The sequence below is a fragment of the Ascaphus truei genome, chromosome 5, assembly GCF_040206685.1.
Source record: "Ascaphus truei isolate aAscTru1 chromosome 5, aAscTru1.hap1, whole genome shotgun sequence".
Classification (NCBI taxonomy): Eukaryota; Metazoa; Chordata; class Amphibia; order Anura; family Ascaphidae; genus Ascaphus; species Ascaphus truei.
The window spans coordinates 281,247,700-281,270,111 of NC_134487.1; the positions used below are offsets into that span (position 1 = coordinate 281,247,700).

General features: G+C 39.8%; 1 protein-coding gene across 2 annotated transcripts in view; it reads right to left on the bottom strand.

Annotated features, from left to right (window-relative positions):
* Positions 1-223: 223 nt before the first annotated feature.
* The window catches only part of CRACR2A (calcium release activated channel regulator 2A), a 132,237-nt gene continuing 110,048 nt past the window's right edge, over positions 224-22,412 (bottom strand). For both annotated transcript variants that reach the window (XM_075602269.1, XM_075602267.1), the window contains exons 14-18: positions 16,773-16,854; positions 13,636-13,750; positions 11,221-11,322; positions 6,831-6,907; positions 224-3,580 (exon numbers count right to left, since the gene is read on the bottom strand). In XM_075602269.1, the coding sequence (XP_075458384.1) occupies positions 3,490-3,580; positions 6,831-6,907; positions 11,221-11,322; positions 13,636-13,750; positions 16,773-16,854 (467 nt within the window). In that variant the 3' untranslated portion in view covers positions 224-3,489. The remainder of the gene's footprint in view (positions 3,581-6,830; positions 6,908-11,220; positions 11,323-13,635; positions 13,751-16,772; positions 16,855-22,412) is intronic.

Below are 22,412 nucleotides of genomic sequence, written 5' to 3' on the forward strand. Positions count from 1 at the left end.
CACAACACTCAACAAGTAGTTTCTAGTTGTAATCATATATTTGAAATATGAAAAACGGCAATTTTGGCACATCAGATTTTAAAGATGCATATCCAAACATATGACAATCACGTGTAAACAATTCTTTAAACAAACAATTGTTATACTATGCTCAGTTATAAAGAATCCAAAAAGAACGAAACGGTGCAACTCCCGTGCAGTAAGGACTCAGACCAGGACAGTGTCACTCAAGTGTAAGCTTTATTGACACCCGACAGCCACCAGAACCACTCTGACGCGTTTCGCACGGTACACCGTGCTTTGTGACGCTGATGGCTGTTTAAAATCAGTTCAGGATTTTGTTATTTATACATTATCATACTTGGCCTGCATTGAGAAGCGCCACTAGGGGGTGTGAGACTCCCATCCTTTCTACAGTATGCTCAGTTATAAAAAGCTTTACATAAATTACAAATGAACTATTGACTACGAGCAGCCAATCAAAACTAGAACCCCGTTGCTGGGCAGAGATGTGCAAAATGTTTGCTGAAGTCCGGGAACCAGGCAAAATGGGTTCTTTTTTCATGAAAATGTTAAACATTTGCAAATTGAATTTGCCAAACAGTAAAATTTTATTTGCAGGTCACATGATCATACATGCAGATCACATGACCCGGTGTATACTGCCATTGGCGTGAAATTCTGGTGAGATTTGGCGATATTTTGTGCACTATTTGAGAAATTGTCGCAACAATGCTACATTTTAAGAGAAAGTTGCAAGACAAAAAAAAATGGTGGCGCTTGTTTGAAAGCATTGCCACATCTCTATTGCTCAGCTGCAATAACTGCCACATACATATTTTACATGCTGGCATGCCTGGTTAAGAGTTGGCATACAAGGTTAAAAGGTTCATTTCCTTTACACGAGATACTGCACTTACCTCCCTGGGTTATGCACCTCCTGCTTATTTAAAGGTCCTGCACCAAAGATGATGTTGCACCTTCTTATTAGCTCTTGTGACACCGGACCTTTAAACGTCCATAGTGTGCGCCCAGCCGGGGCTGCGGCCGGCATGACCTAAAGGAGGTAAGTTTCTCGGGAAGCAGGGGGGTCCCGGAGGTGAAAGTGACCCCCTGCTTCTCACCTAATTTAAAAAAATAAAACCTAGGCAGGGTAATTATAAAGTTTTATCATTATTTCCCCTATTGAAATGTGACACTGGGACTCAGGCATTAAGCTTGCTGAGTAAAGTGACTTATATTGCTAAATGTTGATCAATACTAATATGTTGCAAATATATGTCAATTTGCAATGTTTTTTATCCATGATAATAGTGTTTGTCAAACATCAAAGTGTTACCAGTTGGTGGAAAGAAATTGTGGCACTTGAAACCTGCCGGGATATTTTGTTGAGCTCTGTTTTGGTAACACATTGCAAATTGTCCTATATACCTTTAAAGTTTGATTAACTTCCTTTTTAAAAAATAACACAGGATGGGTTATCGTAACTTGTTTAAATATCTTCATAAGGCAGGTAACTCATCTGTTAATTTTTTTACAAAACTACTAAATACTTGTATATATTAATTTAAACAAAAACATTTTGATTTACTATTTCATAGTTGGTCTCAATGTCACATAAAAAAGTTTAAACAGTTATTACAATATTGATAAATTATTAAAATCTTATAATTAGCAGCACATTATGTATATTGTACTGTACATTCCCTTCTTCCACTGTTAAATGTATACAGAATAAGGCCGCGCTTATAGTGCTGGCGATGGCGACGCGACCGATGACGTCACCCGTCGCCACTGGCAAAAGTTGTCATTTGATTTTTAGCGACGTTGCTGGCGACAAGGCCAGTGACGTCATTAAAAGGGCTGGGACGCGCAATTTGATTGGTTTAGAGACAGTCACATGTGGAGACTGTCTCTAAAAAATCACATTATCCAGGCTGCAACATTTTTGGTCGCTCCATCGCTCTTACTATAAACGCTTGCGACGGAGTCAATGTATTTTATTCGGAGCAACGTCGCGTTGCCGTCGCAAGGCACTATAAGCGCAGCCTAAGAACTCAGGGTAGACAAGTTTAATCTACATGTCATATAATACAAGGATGGAGATTTCCTGTCCTTTGCCTAAGGAATGTTTTTTTTACATATTAACCCCTACTAAAATAATGCATATATGAATAAAGTATGCTAGGATGCTACGAGATGCAAGGGCTAAATGTCAGTAGCATACAGAGCAGAAGTCCAGCACACTCGATTTGAAATAAAGTGAAAGGAGGGTTTATTATAGTATACATATCGCTACAACAAATGAAAATAATTACTTGTGAGCACATTCACATGTCTTGAACAGGTCTGCAACCCTGCTTTTCACCATTATCTACTAGCATCCAGCACTTCCACTGCAGCAAGGGATTCTGGGAAATGACATGTAAATGAGCACAACAGGTCACCTTTTGCTTCAGGTCCATATTGACATGAACACCTATGAGCTTATGCCTGCTGCATTACACAGCCTTTCAGCACAGCCTGGGTTAAGTGCAAAGCCAGTAAACCTACTCACAGATAGCTTTTCGACCTTTTGGGTCTCATCAGTGTGAGGCTGTTTATACTGGCTTTGCAAATTGAAGCTGGGATAGGTTTCAACCACACCTTAGATAAGTTATGGTGGGTATCACTACAGTTATATGTTACATGTAGGTATCACTGCAATAAATACTCAAACTAATTTCACATTTAAAATTGATTGTTCTGGACTTCTATTCTCTCTCTCTGTATGTAATATATATATACACAGCTCAACCCCATTATAACGCGTTCCGTTACAACGCAAATTCGCTTAGAAAGCGATGGATGCATGTAAGATCACCAAAATCATTTGCATACAATTCTGTGCGGGGTCGCAGGGGTTCCAGAGGCCCACGGCGCTTCCCGAAGGCATTTAAATGAAATGCCGGGGAAGCGGCGAAGGCCTCCGTAACTTCTCCTTACCGTGGTTCAGACGGCTTCAGTTGAAGCGTCGCCATGGCAACGTGATATCATGACGCCAGCCGCCAGAGCCAAGGTAAGGAGGGGGGGCGCGAGGAGAGAGGGACACGCTTATATCGCGATGAGATTCTTTGGACCCCAAGCACCGCGTTATAACGGGGTTGAGGTGTATATATATATATATATATATATATATATATATATATATATATATATATTATTTTTTATATATATATATATATATATATATATATATATATATTTGATCATCTTTTGTTTTAAGAAACCATGCATCTTAAGAAAGCAAGCCATATATACCTATATCTTACGACCAAGAGTTACTTTTTGTGCTCTATACCATTTCCATTGGCTGTGTTGTGCAATATGATATCGATGTATCTGAGAGAGTAGGTGGTTTGTACCAATTTTTAGTATGCAAAAATGTAACTTAACGTACAAACCTATCCCAAGTAGTGTATAAATGTGAACATTTTCTCAAACAGATATCTATTGTCTGGAACAGCAAAACATTTTCTTTGGGGAGTCAAGTAAATGGACAGTCTTCTCCTTAACTTTATCTTCTTGTTCCTTCAATACCCTAAGAAAAACAATACATACAGATAAATGAAAAGGCATTAGACCCAGTTTCACCATACATCACAATTACATAGATTTGATGGTGAACGTGGCATACCAAATTACAAGACATTCTTAAATCAAGTATAGTTCAGCATAAATAAAGTGCAGTTCAGTCATATGTTTAAAACTCTTAAAGCAGCGTCCCACACCACCCCGCAAAACATGTTTTTTTTTTTTTTACCTTACCCCTAACAAATGGCCTCGGAGCTAATCCGTGATCCCCTAACCTCCGGGGACTCCGGTTCCCGATAAAATGACCACCGGGGTCACAAACAGAAAGCCGCGATGTCATCTGCCAATACAGTTGCGGCTTTCTATTGGTCTTAGAGTGAGCCCTGAACCCCCATTTTGTTTCACCCTGGGCAAAGCCCTTCATGGCTTAGGCTCAGGCAAGGGGGGGGGGGGACGGGACGGGACACACATACAATTTGCAAGCAGTGTGATATTCTGCTTTAACATTGATTGATATTTATTAGCCAGCATAATTCAGTGTCTCTTTTCCATGCCTTTCTCTCTCACTGTTTATTATTCTGTGGGGCTTAGTTCCAAGTTATTGCACTTTTCACTCTACCGCTTCCTTTAGCATCTTTGTGCTTTAAGTAGCCACCCCTAAAATGTGTGTATTTTTTTATTATTATTACCTGCATCGGAGGCTCCTCTGGAGCTGACCTTCAGTCTCCCAACCTCCCCAGTTTTTGTAGCTTTGTGTTTTTGTTTTGTGACAGCATAAAACTTTGATAGAGCTCGACTACGGGCGAAACGCGTCAGAGTTTACTTGTGGAGTTATCCCTCAGTTTTATTTGTTTGCCTATAGCCCAATAAAATATCTTTTTTAATGATCTAAGCAATCCAGCCTTATCCTTTTTCACGCAGCTGTGCACCGCCTACACCTGTCCCCGTGGGACTTCACTTCCGGCTTTCGATCTACGGCAGGGAGCACACCTACATGAGGAGGCCGTAAGTCTTGCTTGATAAACTTTTACACATTTTTACCCCAGGATGTCTAGCATTAAATGTGGTATATAGTGTGGGGGGTCCAGAGCCTGTCTTGTGACATCCGATGGTTACCCCCCTTTTATACAGTATGCATCTCACTATGCTGCCTCTTCTTACATAGGGGTCCAAGTAGCTTGGCTTCGCATTGTAAATTGAACAGCCCGACTGCAACCGGATAGAGTGAATTGTACATATTGAAATGTGATTTATACACATCCATTCTACAAACTCTGAAGCACTGGTCATTTGGAATTCATTACCCCGGTTTTCTTAAAACTACAAATATGTCAACGGAGTCACCAATACAAAATCGCCACGTTATCTCCTGATGAGCGCGTCTGATCAATGGTGGCAATTTTGTGTCCACAGCACAAGCATATGTAGGGGTCAGGGGTCAGGGGTCAGGGGTGAGGAACAAGCAGTGCAGGTTGAGACTTTAAGAAATTACTAAGCTATTCTATGGAGGTCAAGTATCAAGATCACGCAAGTTAAAGGGCACAGCATGGAGTATACCAATTTATTTCAGCCTTGTATCAATTTTAGTAAACTTGCATTTATTACATTTACACTACTTTGTTCTACAGGAGGCCCACACAATTTTGAGATGAATAAGAATTTATTTTCAAGAGCTACCCTAACGAGTCTATGTACTATGCGACACAAATGCAATTTTTGGGGCATTAAATGAATGCTAAGGCACTTTGCTTCTATTTTACTGAGTTTGTGCTGGCTTGTCGTTTGGACTGTCTTAATAAGATTCAGTGAACAGTTAGAAATGTGGAAGTTCTCCAAAAACTGTCAACTGAGATTTTATTACTTAAAGGCCACCTTTGCCTCAACGTTCGCAAACATTTGTGATTTTTTTTTTTAAAGTTGGTGAAAAATGGCACAAATCTACCAGCTTTTTACACATTATCATAAAAAAAAAACAGTAGTGTACAGTATGCATTTTTCTTCCCTGTGGATCATGCATATGATAGTTAAATGTATCAAAGTCTGTGTCTCTGTTTTTATTCTTCTTTGATTAGGAGCAAAAAATACATAGGCCGGGATTCACAAAGCCGTGAGTTTGCAGTTCCCTATATACTGTCGCGGCCGAGTTTATTCTTACATTTACCCGGTCTCGGCCGCGACAGTAACCGGGCGAGCGCCGGGGTGTCCCGTGCACGCACCGAAGCCTCGGCGGAGCGGTCCTCCGATCGGGGCTTCCCTCTCCCCTCTCCGGGTCCGCCGGGTCCCCCGGAACCCCCCACCGCCGTCCCCCACATCGCGGGACACCAGGGCTCCCTCGGGGAGCCCTGGGCACGCGCGCATGGGGCGCAGGCACCTGATGAAGCGTGACCGCACATCGGTGACGCGCGGCACGCCGAGGGGATTTGGCTAGCAAGCCGGGAAATCTCCCGGCTTGTGGAACTAGCCAAGTCAGGATAAAACGTGTCGCCAGTGTATGCGAGATAACACAGAGCTGAAAAGTCACAGCGTTGAGAATCTCGGAGATAAGCTCCTAGGTGGCAAATCATCAATGTCACATATTCAGGGTCAATACAAGGCGCTTTCAAAATAATTATTCATCCCAAGGGCAGTACAATTGACACACGGTCATACCTAAAGGTTGGAAGAAAGGAGATTTCACCAAGAGCAAAGGAAAGGGTTATTTACAGTAAGGGCAGTTATAATGTGGAATTCATTACCCATGGAGGCTGTGATAGCAGATACTATATATATATATATATATATATATATATATATATATATATATATATATATATACATATATATACACATATATATACATATATATATGTGGTTTAAATCTGTAAAACTGCAATATTCAGAGATATAAACAGAAATTGTTAAACTCTTTCAAACAAGTTAACAACATGCTGCTCTTTCTGCTGGTTAAATTATATGAGAAGGAGTGGCGTGGAGTAAGTAGAGACTCTGGCTGAGAACAATGACACTGAGTTTGAAACAGGGGAACCTGGTTTAATTCCCAGTGTCCGCACCTTGTGACCTTGGACAAGTCACTTTATCTCCCTGTGTCTCAGGCACCAAGAACATAGGTTGTAAGCTCATCTGGGCAGGACTGTGTCTGTAAAAATCCCTATTTGCTCTGTACTGCGTGCTATACTGTAATTGTGAAGCACTTTGAGTCCCATTGGGACAAAAGCGCTTGATATAATAAAGTTATTATTATTATATATTTTTCTTACCTTGCTAAGTGCAGAACAGATTCCTTAGCATTGTGTCCTGTAGAGGCGCTGCATTCATAGAACATTAAATTACAGTCCTATTTCAGAAAAAAATGTCAATTAATCTGCAGAGTCAAATACAAATGTATACAAGTTTCATACAGAATATTCTGCTTGTATTATATATTTATTTTTTTAACAAAAAGAACATCCTTTTAATTAAATGTACACTAGCTTTAACTAATTACTCCACCACTTAATTAAAATTAAGCTTTTAAATCTGCAAGCGCTCCCAAAACTTTCTTGAGCAACAAACAGGAATGCATATTTCATATTGAATTTCATTTCAATTCTCTGTAGAGGAAATGTTATAGGCATTGAGTTATTGCATAGCAATTAGACTATGTCCAAAAATCTAAAACTTACAAGCTAATACCTTGGAAATCTTACAATTATAAAAAAAATGAAAAGGAAGAATCGCTGTGCAGAGAACAAAATGTTTACTGAAAGATATAAACCGTGTGCTAGTAATTATCAGAAATTGCCCTGCTAACTGTCTATTGAATGAACGAACACTTCTGTTATGCGTGAAACCTTTCTAATGAACAAAAGTACATTGACAAGCTCTAGGGAGCTAATTTTCACCCTTCGTCAGGTCTGACAGAATGAGCCAATACTGAATGTTCTTTACATTTATTTGTTCTTTATATTTATTTATTTTGGGAAGACACATACAAGAAAAGCAGAGAGAAAGAATCCTTTAACATTATGCGGTTCTAGTCACACATTGTGTGTTGTTTGGCATAGGTACAATTAAGCAGCTATTTTGTACAAAGGAGCAACTCAACAAACTAATTCAAAAAGAAAATTCAATATATTGTGACATCTTTTACTTGTCAAACTACCCAAAAAATCACCATCACTCAAAAAGCACTTTTGATAAAAAAAAAAAAAACAAACACTGTGTAGGCGGACGCTCACAGAGGTATGCAAGGGAGACTGATTATAGTGAAATTAAATAAGCCTTTTATTGCGCCTTTTCCTTAACATCAGGAAACCATCCAAACAAGGGGTAAACAAAGCTTCTATTCACTTGGGAGTATTTCTAGTGAAATACTATGCAGTTCACAACTCCCTTAGATAAGCATGTCTCCCAGCCCCAAACATATCGCATTAAATAAGCAGATATAGAAAGTCTCATAAATGAAAGTCTTATTAAATAAGAGGAGGGAAAATCTTCTCTGTCCCTGGTTCAGCTCCCTTTTCCTCAGGGTCTGTCAGCGTTCAGGTTTAGAAGTTTCCCCTGTGTCTTGAAAGCAGCTCTGCTGTTTCTTCTGTCAGGGCTCAAGACAGTTTGTCTCCAAGTTCAGCTCAGGTGTGAGCTAAGGAGTCTCACTTCCTGTCTCAAAAGACAGGCTTTTCTAAGCAATCTAAACAGGCAGGTGGTGTTTGTTAATTGACTACCAGCAGTTAACCACCACACTGCTGGATTAGAGGCACATTACCTGAAAAGGGATAACTCCCCTGTTACACACTGCTTAAGTATTTTTCTGCTTTTCTTGTACTGTACACAGTACAGTATATGTCTTTCCAAAAATCTTTGCTGTATGGTGGAGGGTTTGTGTCACTTTTGAACTCACCATAACTGTGTCTAGTTTCTAACCACTGCCGGCTTCACAATGCAGAACCCGTTACCAAACTCAAAGTATGAAATAGCTGCCGGTGACCGAGTCGGCAGATACTGCCTTACTCCATACTGGCTTAGCTGTACAACCTGTAGCAGGCAAAAACTCTAGGCAATCCATGTGCAAATGGGTTGGAAGCTAAAAGCCATACATTCACTGGGTGTTGATTTAAATGTCACTCCCCCAGAATCCTTCTCTGCAGCTTTGTATGGCGTGACAATGCGGTGAATAAAATAGGTTTCGGCCCCTGCATTTACATTCATGGGAATTCTATTTCTGCCAAAATGTACAGAACATTCAGTATTTGCTTATAATGGACCTGATGAAGTGAGAACGCTAATTCCCAAAAGTTTGTCAAGGTAAAGTTTTGTTAAGTCATTATTGAGGTATCACAAACAACAGAGGCATTAATACATTGCAACTGCAGAAGAACTTCAATAACTTAAATTAATGGTACAATGTATTTGTTTGTAAGTTTATGTTTAAGACCCCACATTAACATAGGACAGTTGTCAGTTTACTGTATCACAGCAGACAAATGTAATAAATATGGTCCCAATCCAGCTGTTTAGTGACAGGACTTTTCAGTACCAGAATATTGCGCAAACTAGAGAAAAAATCCCGCACCAGCTTAATATAATGTGGTGATGAAAATGTGAGGGTGCTGGTGGGGCAAAAAAGGCTATAACAACTGTGAAGGAGAAAGAACCCCAATTGTGTAGCACTCTCTCACTAGACTTGGATGATATGTGTAGAATTTAAAAAATATAATTTATTAGAGACAACTGATAAAATAAAGGGCTTTAAAATAAACAATGCAAATGCGCATTAGAAAACCAATAGGAATGTAATGACCCTGGATAAGGAGTAATTCCTGGATACAGTGTTATAGTATAAAGCACGGTGCCTTGGTGTATGATTCTATACCACCAACTACCAAGGAATTGTTCAATACAAATTAGTAGGGGAAGGGGGTGTGGTTAACGAACCACAGACAAAATGTAAAAAGCTGATCTGGGTTTACCAATGGTTCACAGTAACTTGGGTGTTCTTAGGGACCGGTGGGTGATAATCTAACCACCTTATATGGAAATGGATCTATGTGATCCTGAGGTCTAGAACAGCAGTGAAATTGGAGAAACAATATAATGCTGTTTGGCAACAAGTCACCGAAATGACAACAACATGCATAGATCTACTACTAAGATCCTGGCTCACACATGTATTATGGTATTCCACGCTACTGTTTAATTAACCATTACAGGTTAATTTGTACCTAATTAGCAGGCTGCTGTCATTTCGGTGACTTGTTGCCAACCAACATTACAATTGGGATTATTATCCTTATCTATTATTTATATATTATATTATATATAGGAGGAATTTCAGGAGCTTGCAAATAATTTCTTTGCAAGAAGGATTTTGGACTTTTTCTTAAGAACCTGATTATACTAAATGCAATTCTATACTGCATTCTATATATACTGCATTTCTGTATTTTGCATAATCTGGTTCTTAAGAAAAAGTCCAAAATCCTCCTTGCAAAGAAATTATTTGCAATCTCCTGAAATTCCTCCTAACCTGCTGGTCAATTACTTGATTTATTAGATAACATTTCTGTTGTAAGACTGAACAGTTGTAATGTGTAACTTTTAGAAACAGCTTTGTTTCTGTTATTTGTAAGTTATTATTAGGGATGGGTGGTTTGGGGGACGCCGAAACACAACAAATCCTGGTTCATTACTCTGATTCAGAGGCAGATCCCTCCCCTTCACCCATTCAAAAATGACAATCATGCTGCCTCCACCTCTGACATCAGGGATTGTGTCATCGCGCAGGGCCAGCTGAGACAGGCAGCCTGCGATCGGACGTTAATCCTTGATGGCCTTAGAGCAGCAATACTACTTTCTCCTCCTTTCCCCCCTTCTATTATTATGTACCATAAAGGATGTGACAATGTATAATTCTTACCTACGCTGGCAATTGTTTGATGCTCCAGTTATAAATCTGTCAAAATTCTGATTGTGTTCATAACATAATGGCCACTTTTCAATTTCAATCAATTTTTCAGTGTAACTCAGCAGCTACTGTACAATGTATCTTGATATTACTAAGGTAACATTATCTATTATTACAGTTTGCAGCTCAAACTGCTGGGAACATTGGCAACAAATTATCACAAGCAGGAAAGTGTTGCAAAGATCTACTCTCTCACACTTTCTCACACTCGTTTTCTTTATTATATGTGTATTAAATAACAACATTAATTTTTCATAGAGTAGGAAGCATTATACATAGAATTTGATGTACAGTCACATTAGGTCTTCTCAAAAATGTTTACAATTTAATCTGGCAGCCTGGGAAACATAGAGATAATGATAAACTTTCCCTAGATTTGGGTACCTATTCTGGACTACATATCTAGCTCCTGGGAAGTCCATCTGGATGTAAATTAGCGTTTTTTTCCCCTTCAGCTGTATCAAATAGAAGAATCTTGATAACAAGTTTCCTACATTCTTGGTGAAATTCACATCTGGTAAAATCTACTGAGTTAAATGCAAAGGAATGAACCACATCATTGTTTCAGTACAACTTTGTGACTTTATTGATAGTAACCATAAATAATAGTGCATCATAAATAAGCACAAATAACACATGTCTACTGTAGGGCATTTGTTAAATCACAAGCAGTGATACTTTTTGTTTTGTCTAGTGACACACAGTACCTTAGCTAGATGTTCTCCTACGCCACAAGGCACTTCTCTTTCTTTTTCATTGTCTGTTTTGTTACCCAGCATAAGTATGGGTATGTTTTCACCTGCAGCCTCCTGTAGAGAACAGAACATGAATATGTAAAAATGTTACAAGCTGTAAAACAATTCACACATTTAAAGCAAACAATAAAAAGTTATGTATACCAGTTGTGAGCAAAAACAGTTTAGTGTACTTAAACATTTTTCAAAAAAAGCAGGCCATAAATGTGTAGGGATTCATTGATTGTTGCTGTAAAGCAGGGGTGGGGAACCTTTATTCTGCCAAGGGCCATTTGGATATTTATAACATCGTTCGCGGGCCATACAGACACAGACAGGCACACAGCAGGCATGTAGGCACACAGAACCCCGCCCCCCTACCTCTGGTAGTTGCTGCTGCTGGGGGGATCGTGTAGGGTGGATGCTGGGTAAGTGCGGGGGGAACTGCTGGGGAAGTGCGGGGAATGCTGCGGGGACTGCTGCGGGGGGAGTGCGGGGGAAGTACGGTGGCTGCTGGGGGATTGCTGGGGCTAATACAGTGGCTGCTGGGGATCCTGTAGGGCTGCCGGCACCTCACACCACCTCCTCCCTCCTCCCGATCGGGCGCGCGGCGGCCATTTTAAAAAAAAATTAGCGCGACCCCGGTTATAGCAGTTGCCTTAGCAGGGCCAGACCAAATGATTTCGAGGGCCTTATACGGACCTCGGGCCTGACGTCCCCCACCCCTGCTTTAAAGGCTTGACTAGCAGTGTTGAATGTTCAATGTATATTGTGTGCCAGAATATTGTACATACTGTAGGGGTTTATTTATTAGAGTCTCCCAGTTGCAAAACGGGGGCAAAACTATTGTAATAAGAGCACTGAAAAGCAACCCTAAGGAAAGCCCCGGGGACCCAATTTAGATGTACAGGCAGTCCTCGGTTATCCAACGGAATCCGTTTTGGAAGTTGTGTTGGATAGTGAAACCGTTGTAAAGTGAGTCCCATGTTAATCAGTGGCATCTCACTATGCCCTCCCTATTGCTTTTTCTGCTTACTGTTTCCTCGCTCCTTTGTGAACATCTCTGTTCTCTCCAACTTCCCCACTCTCCACTGCACCATTATTTATACACCTCCCTCCCAACAACTTCCTTACCCCTCAATAAAAAGCACCCCTACAAATCCTCTATTCAGACCCTCTATCTACTCCTTCCTGCTACTGGGGATCTCTCCTAAGCCTGAACCCAAACATACACATCTGCTCTCACCCATGCCTCCCTGTCATCTCTTCCCCTGCTAATGGTGTTAATCTTCTGATTTAATACTTACTAACCTTAAAACTCGCCCCACAAATTAAGTATCCCAATAGCCTGCACTCATTGCTGTTGTCCCATAGTCACTCCTACCACCCATTGTGGCCAAGCACTGCCATCTACAGCACTTATTCCCTCACCTGCTGTCTCTGTACAGTATGTCTCCCATCAGACCTCTAAGATTGTAAGCTCTTCGGGGCAGGGATTTCCTTTCCTATTGTCCAATTTTGCTGCGCTTAATGTATTATTATAATTCCCTGTACTGTATTCTTTGTGAAGTGCTGAGTACACTTTTGGCGCTATAGACAGTAAATAAAGACATACAATACAATGGGCGGAACTGTGAAAATCTGCTTCCTGGAATCTCCCGGTCTTTCTATTAAAAATCCGTTCCGCCATGTACTGGATTGTTCCAGTTTCAATCCGTACGGATTCATCCAAAACCGCCATTGAATACAAAACGGATTCTACAATCTGTTCTGGGATTGTTACAAATCTGACCCCAGATTATTAATTCTGCCATGTGAATTGTCAGTGAAAGAAAAGAAAAACCTGAAAAAGGTGGCTCGCCCTTTTTGAGATAGATCCGCAGAAATTCGCGAACCAAAGGAACCGGCAATCCAAGGCAGATCCAAATCCGCAAAAAAATTACTCCATCTCTACTTCTGAGATGCACCTCATACTGTATATACTGATTGTGGTGGGGTTTTGTGTATAGTTCATTTGACGGTTGAAGGGCAAACCTTTTGTATAGCTTTTTTTTTTTTTAACATCAACTCTGATACTGTATATTAGGGAATTGATCATCAGAGTGAATACTGTATATTTGAATCAAGTAACACAAATAAAAGGGTTTGAATATTGCAAGGAAGCAATGATGGCGTTTGAGAGCTGAAAAGTCACCTGTCTGAAACATTCTCACTGGCTATTGTGGCAGACGCCAGTCGGTGCAACAATGGATGATGAATTTTTTTTTTATCCATCTCTCAAGAATATGCTTATCCGGTTATTTGAATCTGCAGTCCTAATATAAGCAATTGATACAGACAGCGACATCATTACATCACATAACATAAAGTCAAGTTACTGTGTCTTACCTCCACACTTGTCAGCCATTGTCGAACTGAAGTAAACGTTTCTTTGCATGTTATATCATACATGACAATAACACCGTCTGCCTTCCTAAAGAACTGTTTAGTGATACTGCGGTACCTAAAAAAAAAAGTGTATACTATATTAAACAGCTGCTCACATTCACACAGTATATCATCAAAAGTTATTACTGTTTGTATAAGACACAGCTTTCAAACACAGGTTTATTAAGGTTTATTAATTTTAATTAAGTTGATATGGGAGTCATTCATTGAAAGGCCGCCCCATTTTATGCAATTACAGATAACAAAACAGTATCACTCTTGAAAGAAAAACTTTTTTCCACGGAATATAACTTTTGGTCTGTCCTCCCCCCCCCTCCCCCCAAAAAATCACACTCATTTGAAAGCTAAACTAATATGACTTAAAACGTGAATTCCATGAAAATGATACACTCATGCAAGTGTATTTGATGAGGAGATATTATATATATATATATATATATATATATATATATATATATATATATATATATATATATATATATAATAAGAGAGAGAGCGGACCCCGCATCCACAAGATGTGTAAATGTTACTAAATACCGACTAATAAATCAATATACAGTGATAAAGCGTATGCTCCCAATTGAATCTCTGGGAAAGTCTCAAGTGACACAGTGCAAGGTTATATGATAAGACCAAGGATATACAGCCTGAAAAGGCACAACTCATTACCATGAAAGCTAATAGTCATACGTCACCAGTGTAAGGCACACAGCAGAATCATGGAGGGAGCATAGAGCAAAAGTTCAGATCATATGTACGTGTCCCTAGAGGGGGACAAACCAGGGGGTCCTGCCTACTGCACCTGCTCCTACGCGTTTCGGCCAAGAGCCTTCTACTGTCACTTGAGACTTTCCCAGAGATTCAATTGGGAGCATACGCTTTGATTCTGTGTGATTTGACCTTGGCCACCACCATTTTTGCTTCAACTCCTGTCTGCATTTATTACTCGCCTTGTCAGGTACACTAGAGTGAATTTTTGTCTGATTTGGATATTATTGTTGGAGGATACATGCTTAGTTCTGTACGCACAGGGGATCCATGCCTTGTTTTAATCATTCTTTGCTTTCTTTTATCCTTGTTCTGTGACAGTTGTTTAATAAAGATATTATGTATTTTGTACTTTGAACTGGTATACTAGAGTGCTTTTGTTTGGGGCTTTTCTCTTCTCCTACTACATATATATATATAAAGGAAGGCATGAGTTAAGCTATCTGGGTCTATTCACACCCTATACGTGACCCTGGGCCCAGAATAAACAGGGTTGAGCTATATATATATATATTACCCCGGCATCGACATCACATTACATTAGCTAAACAGATTAGGGGAAACCTTTAAATTGGTATATAGCTGGGATATACCAATATCAGCAGGGGCTTGTGGTGGATCCCAGATGCCAGGCTGTTTAATAATAATAACTTTATTTCAAATAGCGCGTTTCTCCCAATGGGACTCAAAGTGCTTCACAATTACAGTATAGTGCGCGGTAAGCAGCACATAGTATTGTTACATACACAGTCCCTGCCCAGATGAGTTTACACTCTGACTTTGGTGAAACACTACCGTAGTTTGTCTCTCGTTCTCTGACCTAAAGCCATGTGTGGCATAATACATAGAGGAGGAGGACTCAGGCCCAAACCTCAGCAGCAGGTTTTAGTCTGAGGCAAATAAGATGGGTTACATTTAGAACGATCAATGTGCTATTATTTCAGATTACTCCTGAGGAAGTCTATTATAGATGAAACATTTAGGGCGGAGTCTTGCATTACAGAGACTTTGTGAGGCATGCATTCACAGTTGGTGGACTCGAACCTAGAATAGGTTCCAACTATTCAGCCCAGTGACTGCTTATCGGCCGTGCAGCAGGATCAAGGGCTGCCTTGGGAGTGCTGTGTGTCCAGTCCCTGTGTTTTGACCCAGGGTGGTCCGAATGCTCACCTCAAAGACACTTCTGATTCCCCTCCCTCCATCTTCTTTGCTGACCAATCATCCCTGGGGGTGTGAAGTACTCACCTTGATGGTTTACGAGTTGGTTACTCAAAATAACCCTACTGCCTGATTGTCACGTGGAACACGTGAGTTTAACATCTAAAGAGCTATCTGAGTTCTTCCTAAATTGTTATACAGTGTTGCACTAGTACTGCTTTTTTTTTCCCTTTTTATGTTCCTGGATGAAATTTGCACCCTTCTTCTTTTGCCATAATTTCATTTATGAAGACATCTCATGTTGGCCCATTGAAAGGTATCAAAACCTAACAAATCCAAACAGTACAGGGAAGTTTTTCAGCTGCAAAACCAGTACTACAGAATTTCCCCATATTTAACAAAGGAAAAACACCAATTACTTTCAGTGGGATTCCTTGGGGTCTATGTACACAGGCAATTTTGGTGCAAAATGTACGCAAAGAGTGTAATCTTATGCCTGTAAGGGTGGCTTATCATTAAACTTCCACCTTAGAGTCAATATATCAAGGTCTTTGCTCCATTTGGCATGTGTGTCATTGGGAGGCGTTACACAATGCACCGATTATCATGAGATGTATAAAATTCTGCGCCTCACTTCTACGGTGGCATTGAATGTACAGTTTCATCTATGGCCGTCCCTTTCCTTATTACACACAGATATATGCTCCTCCAATACAACTATCTTGTTCCGGGCTCTATTTACTAAAATCTCTGAGTCCAAATCTGGACCATTGAATAAATCTGGTGGGATTATTTTGCTCTAGTTTTACCCCAGTTTTGTAGCTGGGAGACTTTGGTTAATACTCCTGGCAGTGTTATACTGCAACTCAATTTAATGACAGATGGGATATTGAAGGAGTAAGCGTTTTGAAGGGGGAGTTATTGTGCGAATGTCTTCAAGTTTGCTACACATTTTTTGCACTTTTCACTTTTTTTTCCTTTTTTTTGCTAAATGTTCCCAAACGTCAACTTTGATGGGGAATGTGGCAAAATAGACTGAAATTCAATATTTGTACCGCAAAATTGAGTCATAAGTAACATGATTCATAGCCCAGCAGTTTAGACAGATTTACATTGAATTAAATAATATAAATTAGTACATAACAAGTCACCTTTCTTGTCCAGCTGTGTCCCAAAGCTGCAGAGCCACCTGGCAATTATCCACGGTAACTGTCTTTACACTGTAGTCAATACCTGCGCAACCAATGCAGTATACATAAACAATTAACGTTTCAAATATATAATGTCATGGATTGTTTTAAAAATAGAAAATGCAAATTGAGGAAGCCAAAATACAACATAAGCCACATGTAAATGATATTGTTGTTGAAATATAAAACAAGTTAATTATTGATGAATACAAACATATTTGTTTCAATCCCTTATTCCCACATTACATGCGATGCATAATTTTACTTCATCAAGTCTAAATAACCTATTACTGTTAGATGGTTTGGGGTATCACACTATGCATGAATAATTAAGGCTGATTGGGATCAAGCATCATATTCCATGCAATCAATAAAGGGACAGACCCTGCCCCTCCCCCCTTAACTTAACACAAAATAAAACCATTTTGTAGATAAATTAATGTAATAAGCATCTTTATTATTTAAGGAAACTGGATGTGGATTACTCGTTCAGAGGACCAGTCAAGAGAAGGGAAGGACTGGTGGAAGGCGCTCCTCATTAAATAGTGATATCTTGTAACAGGCAGGAACTAAATTAAGTGTCAATCACCTACCAAATTCCTGCCTTCCATCTTTCCACACTAACTGAACGTGTCATTAATGATGCAGTATGTAAATCTATATGATTTTGGTTGGTCCTAGGAAGAAGCAGTGTTCTCTAATTTGGTCTCCAAATTAATTTGGCTCTGTTAATGTCAATGTACTGTATCAAGGTCGTTATATTTATGTACATATAGGTGGACAAGGTGTTACATAATGTACATATACACTGGCGACACACTTTATTCGAGCTTGGCTAGTCCCACGAATTCGGGTATACCCGGGTGTATTGAGGTTTGTGAATGTTTTCTGCCCGAGTACATTGAGTTATTTTCCAAGCAGGGATTGAAGCATTTTATTCCCGCTGGCTGCAATACTGCACAGTATATATATATAAACTGCATTACAATTCATGAATTTATGCCATCTGGTAGACACGCGAAGCATTGCAGCCTATTAAATCCTAATCATTATCATTTAACAGATCAGCCTCCCATCAGCCAGGCATGAACCCAGGCTGGGAAGGCAAATGCAACGGGGCTTGTCAGAGGTTAGGAGTGGCGCATTCCAGGTATCTGCCAGGTACATACCGGGTATTTGCTCGAATAAAGTGTGTCGGTGCAGTACACAAGACACCACAAGGTATAATAATAATAATAATAGCATGTTCTTGTATAGCGCTGCTAGTTTTACGTAGCGCTTTAAAGAGACATTTTGCAGGCACAGGTCCCTGCCCCATGGAGCTTACAATCTATGTTTTTGATGCCTGAGGCACAAGGAGATAAAGTGACTTGCCCAAGGTCACAAGGAGTTGACACCGGGAATTGAACCAGGCTCCACTGCTTCAAACTCTCAATGCTAGTCAGTGTCTTTACTCACTGAGCCACTCCCTCTCTATCACACTCACATTTAAAATGTGATGGTTGAACCATCTACAACGTGCCGTCCGCTGCTTGTAAGTATTAAGCTGCGTGCACTGGTAGCTGGGGTAGGAGGGAGGAAGGGATCCCTACCCCAGCTACCAGTGCATGCAGCTTAATACTTACAAGCAGTGGACGGCACGTTATAGATGGTTCAACCATCACATTTTAAATGTGAGTGTGATACCTTGTGGTGTCTTGTGTATATGTTTTTAAATAAATCTTTGTAGCGGTATTTGCACCATATCTGTCATTATATCCTCTGGGCACTCTTGAGTATCACACTAGATATTTGAAGACAAGACGTGGAGCGAAGTGATCCAGTGTATGCTGTGGGTGCCTGGAATCAGCAATAAAGATACCAATCAGTGCCTATTCCTTACAGTCTTGCTGTAAGTAGCTAGTGGCTGGGGAAAGGTTTATTCGTTACCCTGAAGATACTGCGCAATGGTTTTTTGTTTTTGTGCTTTTTCCTTGCAGAGCATCGAGACAAAAGAATAGAAATAAGAGAATACTCCACATAGAGAAGAGAACGGTGGAAACAGGACTGTCCTATACTCCATTCTCCTACTCTCCCCATTTCTTTGGAAGGACTGGTATTCTCCATGATATTTGCACCAGGACTTTATTTTTTATTTTTGTATTGTTGGTACAAGTCGTAGGATAGACGTGTCATTTTGTCCTAAGGCTGCCATCCCACAATTTTAATTTTATTAATAATTGTAAGTGAGATTATATCACATATGTTTTGCTTTCACGTTAATTACATTTATCACATTGTAGTTTAGGTTGAGCGCACAGTGCAGTATAATTTCTAGTCATAATGTACATATAACAGAATGTATCCATTTCTGCAACGGGGTGTGTCATTTCTTCCCTTTGTACAGTACTAGTACAGGGATCGCCAACTCCAGTCCTCAAAGGCCACCAACAGGTCAGGTTTTAAGGATATCCCTGCTTCCGCACACTGAGCCACTGATTGAGTCACCTGTGCTTAAGCAGGGATATCCTTAAAACACGACCTGTTGGTGGCCCTTGAGGACTGGAGTTGGCCACTCTTGTACTAGTATTACAAAGCTCTGCCAAGTCTAATGTGGCTCTGATACAGTATATCTTCCTCCCCTAGGCCATTCTAAGCCCAGTGTTCACATAGAAGCCGCCAAGATACTGTAATAGAACATCATGCTCATATCAGATGGGAATCAGATAGTATACCGACGTTGAAGATCAGCAGGTAACAAGGTTCATGGTCACAGTTCAGCACAGAAAAACGTAGTCAGACATGGGTAAAAACTACAATTTTATCGATAATGTTTCTTTGTGACCCTTTCACAAAAAAACCAGCAATGATTATTATATATGTACAAGGGAATCAATTCAGGTTTCACCTCCAACACTGACTTTTTGGCAGAAAAAAAAAATGTCGGGATATTAAATGAGTTTGTGATGGCATTTCAAAGCAGAAGGGGACCGAGTTATGGGAATCAGGTATGCAGGACTGCTAACTTACTACCTTTTGACACTAGGACCTGTAATATCATTCCTCACAGTCTACTTCTGCGAGGTTGATAGAGCTCCAGGGAGTTATTAAATATCACATTTTAAGAATGTGTAGCCAGCTAACACTGACATATAATGGAGCATAAAAAGGTAAAGTTTTAAATATGACAATATGTTGCCTGAGGGATTTACCTAACAACGTGCAAAAAATCAGCGTAACTCTTTAAGCATATTTAATCTATATTGACCATGTATAGTTTGCCTCCTTCCTGGAGATTTAGCTCTTTTGAAGTTCTTAATGGTTCTCACATTAAAATGCTACAGATTTTCAAATGGTGTCAAGGTTTTAAAAAAAAAAAAAACTAGGAAATGCTAGAATATCTTGGAGAGAAAAAATGAAGATCTCACTTCTTACACAGGCAAACTGTTGGCAAAAACAATGTTAACACATTTTCTTAAATCAGATCTTCAAAGGCGAATTGTATAAGTGATTAAAGACTTTCCTGTTGTGATATTGTCTTTGTGTGGAAACGTTCAGAACACATTTCTTCTTTGCTGCTAAGAGATAACTGTTATTTACCAAGAACAATGCTTCGCTGTAATATTACAAATAAATTGTTTATTTATTGGTAAAATATTTGACTATGTCTTTTTAATGGGAATTCTGTTGATGTGGTGCACTGCCAGCTATAAAAAAAAATATGTACAATAAATCAGCACAAATATTCAATATGCAATAAGGTTCTAGTAGGCACATCAGTCCTGGAGAAGGGAGGAATGTTGCAGGTTGTAATATCTTTTAGTGATCAATAAGACTGATCATCAAAGGTAAAATTATAGTATTTAGAGCTTTGGTAATTTCATATGCTGCCAACTTTTAGTTGTTTTAGTTTGTTTCAGTCTTCATTTGCATACGCACATAAAGTTTGCGACAAAAAAAAAACAACAAATATGTAGCCTTCTAAATATACTGTAGTATTATGTAGAAATAGCCGTGTTAGTCCAGTTGCGATAGTGCAGAGTAAATGAGTACTTCAGCATTAGGTGATACCTTTCTTATTTGGACTAACAATTGATATTATAAGAGAAGCTTTCGAGAGTTCTCTCTCTTCCTCGGGTCAGCAAGATTCCATGAGTTTAACTCCGTTGCAATTGAGTAATATTACCTCAGTGCAAGTACCTTGCGGGGGTGTAAAGGTGAGTTGGCTAGAGTAGCCATGTGCATTAACCCTGGTTGCATATCTAAATCACGTGCTCACAAGATGCTGTTCGTGACAGGTATGTTGGGACTGATTGAGGGGAGATATTGTTCATCATAGGGACTGTTGCAAAGATGAAAAGTGGGCCAGCTAAAGAGCTGTGCATTAACCCTTGTCCTGTATGCAGGTCACGTGCTCACAGGCGTGCCGTACGTGACAATGAGTTTAACTCAGAATGACTGACCTGAGGAAGAGAGGAGAACTCTAGAAAGCTTGTCTTACGATATCAATTGTTTGTCCAAATAAAAAATGTATCACCTAATATTGAAGTACTCATAAACATAGTATGAAGCTTGAGTCTGAGATATGTGTACACTATTGTCAGGTGTTTTCTAGGCTTGTCACATTTACGTTTTTATAATACGGTGACGCTGAAATCCAGTATGAAGGTGTGATGTCATAATGAGTGATGAATGGTTTGCAAATGCTTCGAGCTGAATGGTATCTCCCGTGGTACCGCTATATTCTTTGGTTTCTATCATCTCTGAGCTTAGCAGGAGGGGAAAGATGTGCGCTGCGCTAACAAGCAGCGGTGGGACAAAACGTAACACCTACAGAGGTGGGTGTCATGGTATCAGGAGATGACCAAGCAGTGTCCTAACTTTATTTTTTTTATAATTTAGTAAGGCGACATCTATCGGAAAAGGGAACTATTATACAGTCAAGAAGAAATCTATTACGGTTTTATGACTAATTTAATTACATTAATTTTAAGTTCAGGCATTCACACGAAGGCCCAAAAATACAGGACAATTTTGCATTCCGACAGACCTTTCTGGGACAACGGGACAAGTCAATGAAATAAGGGACAATCCCATTTATACAGGACTTTTGGCAAAACTGTTGTCTGTACAGTATGGTCCTCCATATATATCTCTAACCTTCTAGGGAGATAGGAAGGCATGATAGATTTTTCTGGTACTTACAGGTGCGACCACGAGCATCCTAAAACTTGCCTTGGAAAATCTGGGGCAATCTCCAACAATATCCAGGTAATGCTACCAACATTTCTGTGACATTTCTTCAGAAAGACTAATGGCCCATCGGATTAACACAGCAGGGGGCCCTGGCAGTCCCATTCAGTTTGAATAGGAGTGCCAGGGACCCCGCTGTGTTAATCCAATAGGCCATTAGTCTGTCTGCAGAAATGTCACAGAAATGTTGGCAGCATTACCTGGATATTGCCCCAGAATTTCCATGGCAAGTTTTAGGATACTGTAATCTTAGCTGTATGTTCAAGTGAAAGTTTTCTGTTTACTTGCTTGGCTTAGTATCAACACAAAACATTGATGACTTTTTCTCTTGAACATCAGAGCAAATTCTGCCAGACTCCTGTTTCTATC